General features: G+C 50.9%; 1 protein-coding gene across 1 annotated transcript; it reads right to left on the bottom strand.

Annotated features, from left to right (window-relative positions):
* Nucleotides 1–6,258: 6,258 nt before the first annotated feature.
* Nucleotides 6,259–12,784, bottom strand: LOC134339169 (gastrula zinc finger protein xLCGF3.1-like). The gene is made up of 2 exons (XM_063035547.1): nucleotides 12,664–12,784; nucleotides 6,259–8,432 (listed from the first exon to the last, which is right to left on the bottom strand). Exon 2 carries the CDS (start codon nucleotides 8,420–8,422, stop codon nucleotides 7,415–7,417), a length of 1,008 nt encoding a protein of 335 aa, XP_062891617.1. The 5' UTR covers nucleotides 8,423–8,432; nucleotides 12,664–12,784; the 3' UTR covers nucleotides 6,259–7,414.
* Nucleotides 12,785–15,596: the final 2,812 nt, after the last annotated feature.

Genomic DNA, 15,596 nt, shown 5'->3' with positions numbered 1-15,596 from the left:
CTCCCATTCCCATTCCCATTCCGACATCTCAGTCCATGGCCTCCTCTACTGCCACGATGAGACCACACTCAGGCTGGGGGAGCCACACCTTATATTCTGTCTGAGTAGCCTCCAACCTGATGGCATGAACTTCGAATTCTCGAACATCCAGTAATTGCCCCCCTCCCTCCTACACTGTTCCCCATTCCTGTTTCCCTCCCTCGCCTTATCTCCTTACCTGCCCATCACCTCCCTCTGGTGCTTCTCCCCCTTCCCTTTCTTCCATGACCTTCTGTCCTCTCCTATCAGACCATTTATCTCCTTCACCAATCAATTTCCCACCTCTTCACCCCTCCTCCTCTCCCGGTTTCACCTATCACCCTCCACCTTGCCCTTCCTCCCCTCCCCCCACCTTCTCAGACTGACTCCTTTCCCCTTCCTTTCCAGTCTCGATCCGAAACAACAATTGTTTACTTTTTTTCCCATAGATGCTGCCTGGCCTGCCGAGTTCCTCCACTATTTTGTGTGTGCAGAAAAGGCAGGGCTTTTGTAACATGATCGACAGCGCCGGGGGTGGGGGGAACTCCCCCTCGGCTCGAGGTACCACGAGGCTCAAGGACAGCTTCTACCCCGCTGCCATAGGACTATTGAATGGTTCCCTCGTATGGGATGGACTCTTGTCCTCACAGTCCATCTCACTAGGGTGGGTTAGTAAGTTTGCTGATGACACAAAGGTTGGGGTGTTGTGGATAGTGTGGAGGGTTGTCAGAGGTTACTGGGGAACATTGATAGGATGCAGAATTGGACTAAGAATTGGCAGCTGGAGTTCAACCCAGATAAGTGTGAAGTGGTTTGTTTTGGTAGGTCAAATTTGAAGACTGAATATAATATAAATGGTAAGACGCTTGGCATTGTAGAGGATCTGAGAGATCTTGGGGTCCATGTCGATAGGACACGCAAAGCTGCTGCACAGGCTGACAGTGTTGTTAAGAAAGCATATGGTGTGTTGGCATTCATCAACCATGGGACTGAGTTCAAGGGCCGTGAGGTAATGTTACAGCTATATAGGACCCTGGTCAGACCCCACTTGGAGTACTGTGCTCAGTTCTGGTCACTTCACGACAGGAAGGATGTGGATATTATAGGGAGAGTGCACAGGAGGTTTACAAGGATGTTGCCTGTATTGGAGAGCGTACCTTATGAGATTAGGTTGAGTGAACTTGTCCTTTTCTCCTTGGAGCGAAGGAGGATTTGAGGTAAACTGATAGAGGTGTATAAGATGATAAGAGGCATTGAACGTGTGGGTGGCCAGAGGCTTTTTCCCAGGGCTGAAATGGCTAACACGAGGAGGCATAGTTTTAAGGTGCGCGGAAGTAGGTACAGAGGGACGTCGGGGATAAGTTTTTCACACAGCGAGCGGTGAGTGCGTGAAATGCACTGCCAGCAATGGTGGGAGAGGCGGATACTTTTAGGAGACTCTTAAATGGGTACATGGAACTTAGAAAAATAGAGGGCTTTGCGGCAGGGAAACTCTAGGCAGTTTCTAGCGTAGGTTACATGGTCGGCACAGCATTGTGGGCCGAATGTAGATTTCCACGTTCTATGTTATGAGCTTTCACTTTATTGTCAAACTCCGCAACACTTTATCCGTAGCTGTTACACCTTATTCTGCATTCTGTTATTGTATTGCCCTCTTCTACTTCAGTGCACTGTGTAAAGATCTGGCAAGCTTTCCACTGTATCGCGGTACCTGTGACAATAATAAACCACTCTCAAAAGTGCGAAGTAAATTTATTATCAAAGTACGCACAGTATATATCAATGACCACTTTATTAGATACACCTGTACACCTGATTGTCTTCTACTGCTGTAGCCTATCCACTTCAAGGTCAGCGGTGTTGTGCCTTCTGCACACCACTGTTGTAACGTGTGGTTATTTGAGTTACTGTCACCTTCCTGTCAGCTTGAACCGGTCTGGTCATTCTCCTCTGACCTCCCTCATTAACAAGGCGTTTTTACCCTCAGAACTGCCGCTCACTGGATGTTTTTTCTTGCTTTTCTCACCATTCTCTGTAAACTCGTGCGTAAAAAGCCGAGGAGATGAACAGTTTCTGCGATACTCCAACCACCCCATCTGTCACCAACAGTCAAAGTCACTTAGATCACATTTTTTAATTGAGATTCAGCGCGGAATAGGTGCTTCCGGCCCTTTGAGCCGAGTCGCCCGGCAATCCCCCGATTTTATCCTAGCCTAATCACGGGACAATTTACACTGATACGCGGTGTTTGACAGATCAGAGCCTTCCTCCGCCTGCACTGCCGCTGTGATGTGTCATCATCTTCCGCCAGCTCCGCCGCTGAGGTCTTGTTTGGATCGCTGTATCTGGAACCTCCCCCTTGACCTTTACCCTCTTGGCTGACTCTCCCGGGAACTAGGCACCAGACGGCATCATTCTCGGGATCTCAGGAACTCACGGGCCTCTCCATCATGGCCAGATGACCATCCTCGGAGAAGATTTTTAGAAATACAGGTAGTAACAGGCCTCCCTTGCCCAACGAGCCCGCCTGCACAATTACACCCATGTGACAAATTAACCTATGACTTTAATTTGTGGGAGGAAACTGGAGCACCCGGAGAGCACGTGCGGACACGGGGGAAAGATACAACCTCCTTACAGTCAGCAGAAGTATTTGAACTCGAGTCGTTGGTGCTGTAATAGCGTTACGCTGATTACTACGGTACCTTGGCCCTCCTCCTCCTTGTCGGGAAACGGAAAATTTCGCGCCGTCTGTCAGTGATAATAAATTTGATTATAATTCTGTGATCTTGTGACTGCGGAAGCACATCACCAGGTGCTCGAACGCCGACAGGGATGCTGTCTTCTCCCGTCGAGCTCTGACGTGTTCGGAACACATTCCCGGATACCTGCCTGGCTGACTAATCGGCGAGACCAAGCTGAGGTAGATGAGAATCTGTGTGTGTGTGTCTGCGTCTGTGCCTCTGTCTGAGTGTGTGTGTGCGTGTGTGTGTGTCTGCACCATCAGATCCGAAGTAACGATTATTTCGTTCTCCTTTACACTTAGAACATCGAACAGTACAGTACAGGAACAGGCCATTCGGCCCACAATCTGGCGCCGAACCAGCTAAAAAGCAAATCAAAAACACCAAATACTAACCCCTCCTATCTACAACCACGTCCATATCCCTCCATCCTCCTTGATTGTATGTGCCTATCCGAACGTCTCTTAAAAGCCTCCAAAGTATTTGCCTCCACCATCGTACCAGGCATCCACCACTTTCTGAGTAAAAAGCCTACCCCTCAACTTTCACCCTTCACCTTCAACACATGCCCTCTGGTATTGGACATTTCAACCCCGGGAAACAGATGCCCTCTGTCCACTCTATCTGTACCTCTTATAATCTTGTAAACATCTCTCAGATCTCCTCTCAGCCTCCGACACTTCGGAGAAAACAACCCGACTTTAACCAGCCTCTCGAGGCAGCGCATGCCCACTAAACCAGGCAGCATCCTGGTGAACCTCTTCCGCACCCTCAGCAGCCTTTCCTACAGTGGAGCAATCAGATTTAGATGCAGTACTCCAGATGTGGCCTAACCAAAGTTTTATATAGTTGGAATATAACCTTTGAACTCAGTGCCTCGACTAATTAAAAAAAAATCCATAAGTCCTCTTAACCACTTTATCGAACTTTCAGTGAGCTATGGGCTTGGATCCCAAGATCCCTCTGCTCAGGAACACCATTAAAGACCTTGTCCTTAACAGTGTACTGTCTCCTTGCATTCGCCCTGCCGAGCTGCAACACCTCACCTTTAACACCTCTGGGTTAAATTCCATCTGCCACTAATCTATATCGCGTTGTATTCTTTACCTGTCTTCTACACCATCCACAATTCCACTAACCCTGATGGAACTGGACTCTCTGACGGTGGTGTCTGAAAAGAGGATGCTGTCCAAGTTGCATGCCATCTTGGACAATGTCTCCCATCTACTACATAATGTACTGGGTGGGCACAGGAGTACATTCAGCCAGAGACTCATTCCACTGAGATGCAACACAGAGCGTCATAGGAAGTCATTCCTGCCTGTGGCCATCAAACTTTTCAACTCCTCCCTTGGAGGGTCAGACACCCTGAGCCAATAGGCTGGTCCTGGACTTATTTCCTGGCATAATTTACATATTACTATTTAATTATTTATGGGTTTATTACTATTTAATTATTTATGGTGCAACTAACGAAAACCAATTTCCCTCGGGGTCAATAAAGTATGACTATGACTAGTATCATCTGCAAATTTACTAATCCACCCATCTACATTTTCATCCAGTTTATTTATATACATCACAAACAGGACGGGTCCGAGCACAGAGCCGTACATAACTCTACCACTTACAGACCTCCAGCTCGAATAAGTCCCTTTAACCACTACCCTCTGTCTCCTATGTGCAAGCCAGTTCCGAATCCGAACAGCCAATTCTCCGCAGCAGCCACGCATCTTAATCTTCATGATTAGCCTCCCATGAGGGACTTCGTTAAACACCTTACTAAAAATCCATGCAGATAACATCCACTGCCCTACCTTCATCCATCTCCCTCGTCACAGTTGTGTACTGGAAGTGATTTTAAACAATCCTGAATGGTTTAATTAGAGATAATATGCAAAATATGTCCTTCCGTTCCTTTGGAGCTGCACCACCCAACAACCCCCGACAACTTCCTAACCTAATCGTGGGACAACTTACAAAGACCAATTCGCCTACAACCAGTAAGAATGCTGGAGGAACTCAGCAGGACAGGCAGCAACCATGGAAAAGAGTAAACTGTCGACGTTTGGGGCCGAGACCGGAGTCCTGATGACGTTTTGGGCCGAGACTCTTCATCAGGGCGCAGGCCTTGGCCCGAAGCATCGATAATCTACTCTTTACCATAGCTGCTGCCTGTTGTGCTGAGTTCCTCCAGCACTGTGTGTGTGTGTGTGTGTGTGCGCGCGGGGGGGGGGGGGGACACGCACGCTTTGGATTTCAGCCTCTGCCGATTTTCCCGTGTTCGTGAACCTACTAACCAGTACACCTTTGGAGTGCGGGAGGGGACAAGAGCACCCTGTTACAAGGACGTGGCTGGGGACAAACCCAAGAGCAGGACACAGGTACGGAGACAGGGTCGTGAGGCGTCAGCGCAGCGGCGAACGTGGAACAGGTATTCAGGAGAATCTTTACACGGAGACAAGGTTTACGTAGATTATCCAGGGATTGGTGCGGAGCTAAGAACTGACAGTACTAAGGAATCAGGAATCGAGGTTTACACACACTAGAATAGACCAACGAACTGGCGAAGCATGACCATGAGGCCAGGGTTCTTACCCTCAGTTCCCCTGATAGAAAGCAGTTGTGCTGTAATTATGAAAACGGGGAACAGTTGGAAATCAGACGAGGGGATTAAGACCTAATCAAGGAGATAATAGCAAGATGGGGCATTGCCGGACGGGACCATGTCACACCCAAAGGAAACCCATACATTCCACGGGGAGAACGTGACAGAAGACGCCAGGCTGGGACTCCGAACTCCGACAGCCTGAGCTGTAATAGCATTACAGCAGTAGCGTAGTGGTTAGCACAACCCTTTACAGTACAGTTCCCTCTGCTGACTGTGAGGGCGTTTGCACGCTCTCCCCAAGGATGCATGGGTTTCCTCCAGGTGCTCCGGTTTCCGCCCACAGTCCAAAGTGATACTGGTTAGTTGGTTCATTGCAAATTGTCCCATAATTAGGCTAGGGTTAAATCAGTTTTCTGGGTAGCACAGCTGGACGGACCTACTCCACGTTGTTTCTCAATAAATAAGTAAATATATAACCGCTATGCAGCCGCTGTGAATTGCTGGATCCGTCCAAGGAATGAATTTGTAGCCTGTCCAAGCTCTTCCTAAATTCAGGCGCTTATGTCCCAGCACCCTGGAGAGGTCCCACCCACAGAATCCCTCCAACCCTCTCGCTTTTGTTCTGCAGCGGCGAAATTACTCGAGCAGAATAGGGAAATAAAAGGTCGAACTTAATGTCGGAGAAATGTATTCAAAATACAACTGAAATGCTTTTTCTTCGCAACCATCCACGAAAACAGAGAAGTGCCCCAAAAAATTAATGACAGTTAAATGTTAGAACCCCAAACTCCCCCCCCCCAAGCTCCCCTCCCTCCCGCACGTAAGCGGCAGCAAGTAACAATCCCTCCTCCCCCACCGGCAAAAAAAAAGTATCGGCACCCGCCAGCGAGTACACAAGCGTGAGCAAAGACACAGACTTGCAGTTACCCCAAAGACTTCGCGTTTCACCCGGTACACGACATACCACAGGCTCTCTCTCCCTAATAAGGGAGAAGGTGTCTCTGTTTTTCCAGCGAGCAGGGAGACATAACAAACAACTCGCTGGTTTACGATGTTAAAAGTCCGTTACGTCGCTTTTTTCGAGCTCTGTGCCAGAAGATCTCAAAGGTCTCGGGTCTCTAGGCACACATCCACAGATATCCCGACTCCCCCGATGACACAGAAAAAGAGAGACAGCTTTACAGCCCCGAATGAGAACACCAATGTTCAGCAATGGAAAAAAGCCACAAAAGTTAATGGGTGCAGCCCAATCCATCACAGGAAAAGCCCTCCCCAACACTGAGCGCATTTACAAGGAGTGCTGGCACAAGGAAGCATCATCCATAATTAAGGACCCCCACAGTACTCTTCTCCATCAGAATAAAGGTACAGGGGCCTTAGGTCCCACACCACAAGTCCCAGGAACCATCCCCATCAGGCTCCTGAACTGGCACTGTTAATTTCACTCACCTCAACTCTGAACTGCATCTCCTTACTGACTCACCAACTCACTTTCAAGGACTCCTTACAACTCTTGTTCTCAGAATTATTTTTTATTTGTACAGTTTGTCTTTTCCATATTGGTCATGTCAGTCTTGGTCTGTTTGTAGATTTTTTTTCTATAAATGTCATAGTATTGATTTTTGTTCTTGTAAATGTCTGCAAGAAAGTGATCTCAGGGTAGTGCATGGTGCGTACTGTATATGTAATTGGATTATAAATTTACTTTGTGGAGAAAGAGAAAGAAATAGAAAGAGGGTAAAAGAGAAAGAAAGGAGGGGAGGGAGAGGCAGAAGGGGAGGGGAGGGGAAGGGGGAGGGAGAGGCAGAAATGGAGGGGGAGGAGGAGAACGGGGAGGGAGTGGGAGCAAAAAGGGAGGGAGCAGGGTGCAAGAGTATGGGAGGGAGAGAGAATGGGAGGGGGAGAAAAAGGGAGGGGGAGAAAAGGGGACGGGGAGAGATAGAGATCATGGTGAAGCCTCTTCACTTCAGTCACTTGTATCAGAGGGATACCAGACAATGGACTCCACCAGACGAGGATGGCAACCGTTTCGGGGCCATTTTCAGGTGCAGGAGTGTGTGGCCTGGTGCTTGAGCAAGGAGGAAGAGCAGGTGAAGGCCTTGGCACAATGCGAGCACTTGTAGGGCCGCTCGCCGGTGTGCACCCGCTGGTGGATGTGCAGGTGGTAGGAACGGCTGAAACGGCGGGTGCAGTAGGGGCAGGCGAAGGGCCGCTCGCCGGTGTGCACCCTCCGGTGTGTCTCCAGCTGCGACGGGTAGTCGAACTGCTTGGCGCATTCCGGGCAGGTGAAGGGGCGCCCGGCGCCGTGCGTGGCCCGGTGCGCCTCCAGCTTGCGCATGTACTTGAAGCCGCGGCTGCACTGCGAGCAGACGAAGGGCCCGTGCAGCTCAGCGCGGTGGACGCGGCTGTGGGTGAGCAGGTTGGACGAGCAGGCGAAGCGCCTGGGGCAGGAAGGGCAGGCGAAGGGCCGCTCGCCGGTGTGGACGCGTCGGTGCACCTGCAGGTACGAGGGGCAGGAGAAGCGCTTGGGGCAGGATGGGCAGGCGAAGGGCCGCTCGCCGGTATGGCTGCGCTGGTGCTTCAGCAGGCGGGACGAGCAGGCAAAGGCCTTGCCGCAGGCCGGGCACCCGAAGGGCCGCTCGCCCGTGTGGGCCCTCTCGTGAGCCCGCAGGTGGGAGCGGCTGGCGAAGGCCTTGCTGCAGGCCAGGCAACGGAAGGGCCGGAGGGGCTCCCCATCCCCTTCCAGTTCCACCTCCACCTCAGCCCCCTCTGGGCTGGTGTCAGGGCCCGGGAGGGGAGGCAGTTCAGGAAGGACCACCTTTGCCCCGCCGCTGTGGATCCGCCGATGGGTCCGCAGGTTGGACAACTGGCTGAAGGCTCGGCCGCACTCGGGACAGGCGAAGGGCCGCTCGCCCGTGTGGCTGCGCCGGTGGATCTCCAGGGAGGACGGCCGGTGGAAGGCCTTGCCGCAGTCGGCGCAGCGGTAGGCCCGCTCCTCACTGGGCTCCGGGTGCCCTTCGTCCGAGCTCCTGGCCGGTGCTCCCTCCATCCCTGGTGACCTGCGGGCAGGGGAGCGGGATATTGGTTATTCGGAGAGGGAAAATCAGAATTCCCCACTCCCATTACATCAATCCCAACACCCTCCCCCCCAAAATCCGTGGGATCCAATCTTCGTCCCTCAGTACAGTCCTTCCCACAGCACAATACTTCCTCAGTATGTCCCCTCCCAAGGCTCCTGAACCAGCGTGGGTAACTTCACTGAGCTCACAAAGGTGAGGCCCTTACTGAAGACAGAACGTTCTACCTCAGAGAGCAAATGGTCAGAGGGGATCATGGATGAGAGCTGGGATCAGTTGGGGGGGGGAAGAGGGTTGTTTGTGTCTGAGGAGAAGGATGGTATGGGGTGCTTAGGGATGGTGAGGTGAGAGGAAGATGGAGTTTCCGAGGACCCAGGAGCCGGCGGTGGGACCTGACAGAGGCGGGATTGCGGAGTGATGGTGGAGGAAGCGGAGACGGGGGTTCCAGTGGCAGCGCTTGAAGACCCGGCCTGGAGGTCAAGTCTGGAGTCGGTGTTGGAGGTTGCACAATCGGCACTTTGGAGATGTCTGAGGTCGTTGGATGGCGGTGGAGTCTGGGTTTAGAAGCTGCTCTGGATCGTTAGAGCCATTGAGGTCGACAGCAGGGTTCACAGTCTGGAGACGTCCCGGCATGCCAAGCATCTACACAGAGATCGGAAGACCGCTGCGCCAAGCACCTGCACTCCATCTACCACAAAAAGCGGGATCTCCCTTTTTAATTCCATGTCCCATTCCCATTCCAATATGTCTATCCACGGCCTCCTCCACTATCATGATGAGGTCACACTTAGGCTGGAGGAACAACACCTTGTATTCCATCTGGGTAGACTCCAACCTGATGGCATGAACATCGATTTCTCAAATTTCTAGTAATGGCACCCCCCTTCACCATTCCCCATTTCCCTCTCTCACTTTATACCCTCGCCCTCCCATCACCTCTGTCTGGTGCTGCTCCCTCTTCTCTTTCTTCCATGGCCTTCTGTCTCTTTCACAAACTTCCCAGCTCTTTACTTCATCCCTCCCCCTCCAGGTTTCACCTATCACCTTGTGTTTCTCTCTCTCCGCACACCCCCCCCCCCATCTTTTAAATCTACTCCTCAGCTTTTCTTCTCCAGTCCAGCTGAAGGGTTTTGGCCTGAAACATTGACTGTACTCTTTTCCTAGATGCTGCCTGGCCTGCTGAGTTTCTCCAGCATTTTGTGTGTACAACACACAAACATCTTCTCGTCAATACTGAATGCACCATTTAAACGATCACAGTTTAGTTTGTGAACCTCTGGGGTAATGCCTTCTACCAAAGCTATTTGGAGTCAATCAATGAGATAAAATTAAAGGTGTGGGGTGTGGACAGCTTGCAATCATTGAGGGAACGATGAATTCAAATTGTATCAAGACGTTTTACAGGAGGATGTCAATGTAGCAGACCGTCACCTGAAGCTTAATAGAAGTTGCATGATGCAACAAGACAATGATCCAAAACACAAGAGTCAATCAACAACAGAATGGCTTAAAAAGAAGACATTTCGTGTTTTGGAATGGCCAAGTCAGAGTCCAGACCTTAACCCAATTGAGATGCTGTGACATGACCTGAAGAGGGCTGTTCATGGAAGAAATATTGATGAACTGAAACAGTTTTGTATGGAGGAATGGTCTAAAATTCCTCCTTGCCACTGTGCAAGTCTGATCAACAGCTACAGGAAACGTTAGGTGGAGGTTATTGCTGCTAAAGGAGGTTCTACTAGTTATTAAATACACGGGTTCACATACTTTTTCCAGCCTGGACTGTGAATGATTTAACAATATGTTCAATAAAGACACGAAAAGTACAATTGTTTGTGTGTTATTAGTTTAGGCAGATTATGTTTGTCTATTATAGTGAAGATCAGACCACATTTTATGAGTAATTAATGCAGAAAACCAGGTAACTACAAAGGGTTCACAAACTTTATAAACTTCAGAAACTATATAATATATATCAGCCGCAAAGCAACAAATTTCGTAACATATGCCAGTGATATTAAACTTGATTTTGTCTCTGTGCTCTGGTGTCCTCCCAGAGTCAAAAGACGTACTGGTTAGTAGGTTAATTAGCCATTGTAAATTGCCCTGTGATCAGGCTATGGTTAAATAGGTAGGTTATTGGGCAGAGTGGCTCTTTGGGCTGGAAGGACCTCTTCCAAGCTGTATTCCTGAATAAATAAATAGGGAAATCTTCCCTGAGAAACACCGATTTCCCAAGACTTACACAGCCCATCCTGTCAATACCCGCCTGAGGTCCCATTTGGCCGTACCTGACCTATATCCCTCAAAACCTTTCCTATCCATGTCCCTGTCTACTAAAACTATGTAATTGTACCCATCTCTGGCAGCTCGTTCCATATCCCCACCACCATCTGGGTGGAAAAAGTTGACCTTTAGATCTCTCCCCTTGAACTTCAAACCTCAAGTTTTAGTCTCCTCTACCCTGGGGGTAAGAAACTGTGATCATACACCTTCTCTACATCCCATGTGCTTTTAAAACCTCTATAAGGTCATCCCTCAGTCTCCTTCATTCTGGGGAAAACTGTCCCAGTCTGTCCAGCCTCTTCTTGTAACTCAAACCCTCCAGTGCCGGGAACATCCTGGTGAATCTTTCCTGCCCCCTCTCCAGCTTAATGACATCCTTCCTATAGCTGGGTGACCAGAACTGCACACAATACCGAGTGCAGCCTCACTGATGTCTTGTACAGCTGTAACGGGACGTCCCAACTCCTGTACTCCATGCCCTGACCCATGAAGGCCAACGTGCCAGACACCTTCCTCACCACCCTGTCTGCCTGTGACACCAGAGAAAATTACAGTACAAACGGGAACCATTCAGTCCCTTTATCTCTGCTACCCTTCCGTAAAACAATTCTCCTGCTCTTTTCAACATAGCCCATGGTATTACAGGATGGACTGAGCATTGGCTGATTGGCGGGAGGCAAAGCGTGGGAATAAAGGGGGCCTTTTCCAGTCGGCTGCCGGTGACCAATGGTGTTCAGTGGGTGTCAGTGTTGGGATTGCTTTTTTATGTTGTATGCCAATGATTTGGATGATGGAATTGATGGCTTTGTGGCCAAGGTTTGCAAATGATACGAAGATGGGTGGAGGCACAGGTAGTGTTGAGGAAGCAGAAGGTCTTGGACAGATTAGAATGGAAAAATGAAGTGACAGGTGGAATAGTGTCAGATGTATGGTCATGCATTTTGGTAGAAGGAATAAAAGTTTAGACTATATTCTAAATGGGGAAAATATTTAAAGATCCAAGTTGCAAAGGGACTTGGGAGTCCTTGTGTAGGATTCCCTAAAGGTCAACTTGCAGGTTGAATCAGTGGTGAGGAAGGCAAATGCAATGTTTGCATTAATTTTGAGAGGACCAGAATATAAAAGCAAGGATGTAATGCTGAGGCTTTATCAGGCACTGGTGAGGTCTCACTTGTAGTATTGTGAGCAGTTTTGGCCTCTTTATTTAAGAAAGGATATGCTGACATTGGAGAAGATTCAGAGGAGGTTCACGAGAATGATTCCAGGAATGAAATGGTTAACATACGGAGAAGTGTATGATGGCTCTTAGCCTTTACTCGCTGGTTTAGGAGAATAGGGTAAGGGGAATTAAAATCACATTGAAATCTATTAAATATTGAAAGGCCTAGATAAGTGCAGACCTGGAGAGGATGTTTTCTATCGTGGGGTAGTCTAGGATCAGAGGGCACAGCCCCAGAATAGAGTGCCGTCCACTCAGAACAGAAGTGAGGAGGAATTTCTTTAGCCAGATGAGGATGAATCTATTGAATTCATTGCCAGAGACTGTTGTGGAGGTCCTGTCATTGGGTATATTTAAAAACAGAGGTTGATAGGTTCTTGATTAGTTAGGGAGTCAAAGATTACGGGGAGAAGGCAGGAGAATGGGGTTGAGAGAGATAATAATACAGCCATGAGGAAATGGCAGCAGCAGACTCGACGGGCCGAATGGCCTAACTCTTTTCCTAGGTCGTACGATAGAACCTGCTCTCCAGTGCTGAGAGGCCTGCGCCAAACGACTGGAGAGGAGGCAATTGGGCGGGGTTTGAGAGAGTGGCGACTAAACAGATCAGACCAGAATGGTCCTGGTTAACGCACCACAGGTGAATTGCTGGGTTTCTCAGCGAGAGATGTATCCACGAAGCTGTGCAACATTTGCAGGAGGACTCACAGCGTTGGTGCAGATAAAGCTTCCGACGATAAACCAGACGAGGACCGAGAGAGAGGCTGCTGGAATGAAGCGGCTATAGTCGGATAGCTGCAGATTGAAGGCTGCCTTATGGAACCAGGCTGACCGGGAGTGCGGCTCGAGTCTGACGCCTGTGCCGCCGCCTCCACCGGCCTGCTGGGGCTTCTGCTGATGCTGCCGGACTGAGCTCCAGCCACCACCGTTTCCACTGCGCGCTCTTGCTGCTGGGGGTGCTGGAGCTGCTGGTGGTGAGGCCGAGCCGTATGCTAAAAGCACCTGGTCAACCCGGGTGTTTCTGCTTGTGGTCTATTTGCCAGGGCTCCACAGCCGCCGCTGGTGTGGCCGAACGCTGCTCGTACAGCCAGGGAGACTCCCGTAGCTGCTAATGGTGTGGTTGTGGGCTGCTGGTCCAACGGTGCTGGTTAAGGGCCAAGACTCGAGCGGGTGCTGCTGCTGGTGTCAGGTGTTTCTGCTGCTGCAGCTGGGCGGCCTTCTGGCCATGACTCCCGCGGCTGGAGGAGGTACGCTCCAGAAGCTACCGGAGAAGCCGAGGGATGCTGCTGGTCAGCGGTGGAGCAGGCCGCTGGCCACGGCGTTGCTGATGGGGCTGCTGGTCCACGAGCTGCTGCCCGGCAGAGCGGGGGCAGGTGGTGAGAGCGCTCAAGGTGTTGCTGGGCAGCTGCACGAAGAGCAGGACGCCTGCTGGTCTACTCGTGCTGAGATGCTGCTGGGAATCTGGAGTGGGTGCTGGGTCAGCCGGGAGGACGGACGCTGTAGCGTTGTTGGCGTTCAGGCTGCTGTATCACAAACTGGAACTGCTGTGGTGCAGGGGCTGTAAGAACTGAGAATACTGCTAGGGGAACACTGAAGTGCTACTGGAGCTGCTGGTTCTCCAACTGGAACTGCACGGACTGTGCTTCCGAGGCCGGTCGGAAAGGGATCGCACTTTCCACCCCTCCCCCAGCAATCCGGGCTTGGACCCAGACAAAGGAAGCCGCGCTCATCGCCGACCTCCCGCCGGCGTCTATTGGCTGGCGCTGCAGCGCTTCCGGGTAAACTCTGCCTCGCGATTGGTGGATGTTAACGCGGCTGACAGTTTCATCAGCTGACAGTACCGGAGTGGTGGACAGTGGAGAGGGAGGGGGCGGGAGGGGTGGAGGAGAGGGAGGGAAAAGGGAGTGGGGTGAACGAGGGGAGGGGAAGGGGGTTGGAGAGGGAGGGAAAAGGGGAGGGATGGGATGATAGGGGGTCAGAATAAAATGGGATGGATCAGAATGTTGGACAATATCTAGTAACATGAGGAAACGAAATGAAGCAGCAGAGATGTGGTTTTTGAGGAGGACGAAACGAATATCTAACGAGGATGTCATGAACAGAGCAAGCACAAAAAGAGAAATAATGTTTGAGATCATGAAAAGGCAACGTAACTTCATTGGACATGTGATTAGGAAAGAGGAGTTAGAATGCACGGTAATTATGGAAAACATTGAAGGGAAGAAAGCGAGAGGAAGGCAACGACAAATGATGGTGGAGACAGCAGCCAGAGAACTGGAAATGAATACCAATGAATTGATCCACTTGACCCGAAACAGGGGTGTGTGGGCCATGGCACTCAAAGCTCAAACTGGGCACGGCACCTGATGATGATGATGGAGGCAGAAGGCGGGTGGAGAGGGAAGGAAAGTTGGGTGGAGGGGAGGGGAAGTGGGGGTGGAGGTGGAAGGGGTGTGGTGGAGGGGGAAGGAGGGTGGCGAGGGATTGGAAAAGGGAGGGATAGGATGAAAGGGGGAGGGGAACAGGGCCGAGATGGGATGAAAGAGGGGAGGGGTAGATGGTGGGAATGGTGGAAGAGAAGGGGAATGGTAGGGGGAGAACGGGAGAGGAGAGACCGCGAGGGTGGAGAGGGCAAGGTAGGAGGATGAAGGAAGGGATGGTGGGGAAGAAGGGAGGGATGAGAGAAAGGGAGAGGGGCGTGAGGGGAGAGGTGATCATGGAGTGAGAGGGCAGATGGGTGGGTTTGATTGTGGGAAGAGAGGGATGGGTGGGGGTGAAAAGGGCAGCAATGGGAGAGGAAAGAGGAGATATAGGAGAGGAAGTGGGCGAGGGGGAGGTGGAAGGAGGACGGGAGAGTGAGTGGTGGGGTAAGATGGGAGGAGGGAATTGTGGGAGAGGTAAGAGTTGGAAGGAGTAGGAAGGCGGGGGGGAGAGGTGGGAAGGGACATGGGAGAGGTTGAAGGTGTGAGAATGGATGGAGGGAGAGGGGGAAGAGGCAGATCAGAAGGAGCAGGGGGAAGTTTGGGGAAGGGGATTGAGGAGTGGGGAAGCATGAAGTGGAGGGAGACTGAGGGGTACGAGAGAGAAGGGGCAGAAGGGGAAGGGATAGATGTAGGTGGAGGTGAGCATGGGGTTAGAGGGAGGGAGAAGAACAGGGAATTCTGCAAATGCTGGAAACCCAGAGCAGTGCACTCAGAATGGCGGAAGAACTCAGTGTGGCACAATATCCAGGTGGGACGTAGTTTCCATCCGAGGCCCTTCATCAGGACTGGAAAGGAAGTGATAAAGGCTCAGAATGAAAGGAGTGTGTGGTGGGGGGAGGAACAAAATTGGCAGGTGGGAGGCAGATGACAGGAGCATGTGGGACGGGGGATGTGAGAAGCAGGGAGGTGATTGGCAGACGAGGTAAAGGGCTGAAGAAGATGGAGAGTAGACCATGGGAGATAGGGAAGGAGGGAGGGACTCCAGAGGGAGGAAGTTGAAGGTGAGGGGCAGTTTGTGAGGGAAAGACATAGGAAAGAGAGGAGACAATGGAGCCACAGGGATAGGGGAAAACAGCTGGATAGGAAAGAGGTTGCCAGATTTTAGGGAAATCAATATTGACACCCTCAGGTTGGCAACGACCAAAGTGTTCTGTAATG

Source organism: Mobula hypostoma, chromosome 28 (genome assembly GCF_963921235.1).
Source record: "Mobula hypostoma chromosome 28, sMobHyp1.1, whole genome shotgun sequence".
NCBI classification, from domain to species: Eukaryota; Metazoa; Chordata; class Chondrichthyes; order Myliobatiformes; family Myliobatidae; genus Mobula; species Mobula hypostoma.
The sequence above is the reverse complement of the archived record's forward strand: the minus strand, read 5'-3'. Positions and strand labels throughout refer to the sequence as shown.

Bases quoted from the DNA above. Each gene is read 5' to 3' on its own strand.
- LOC134339169 (XM_063035547.1), bottom strand. From the start codon at position 8,422: ATGGAGGGAGCACCGGCCAGGAGCTCGGACGAAGGGCACCCGGAGCCC.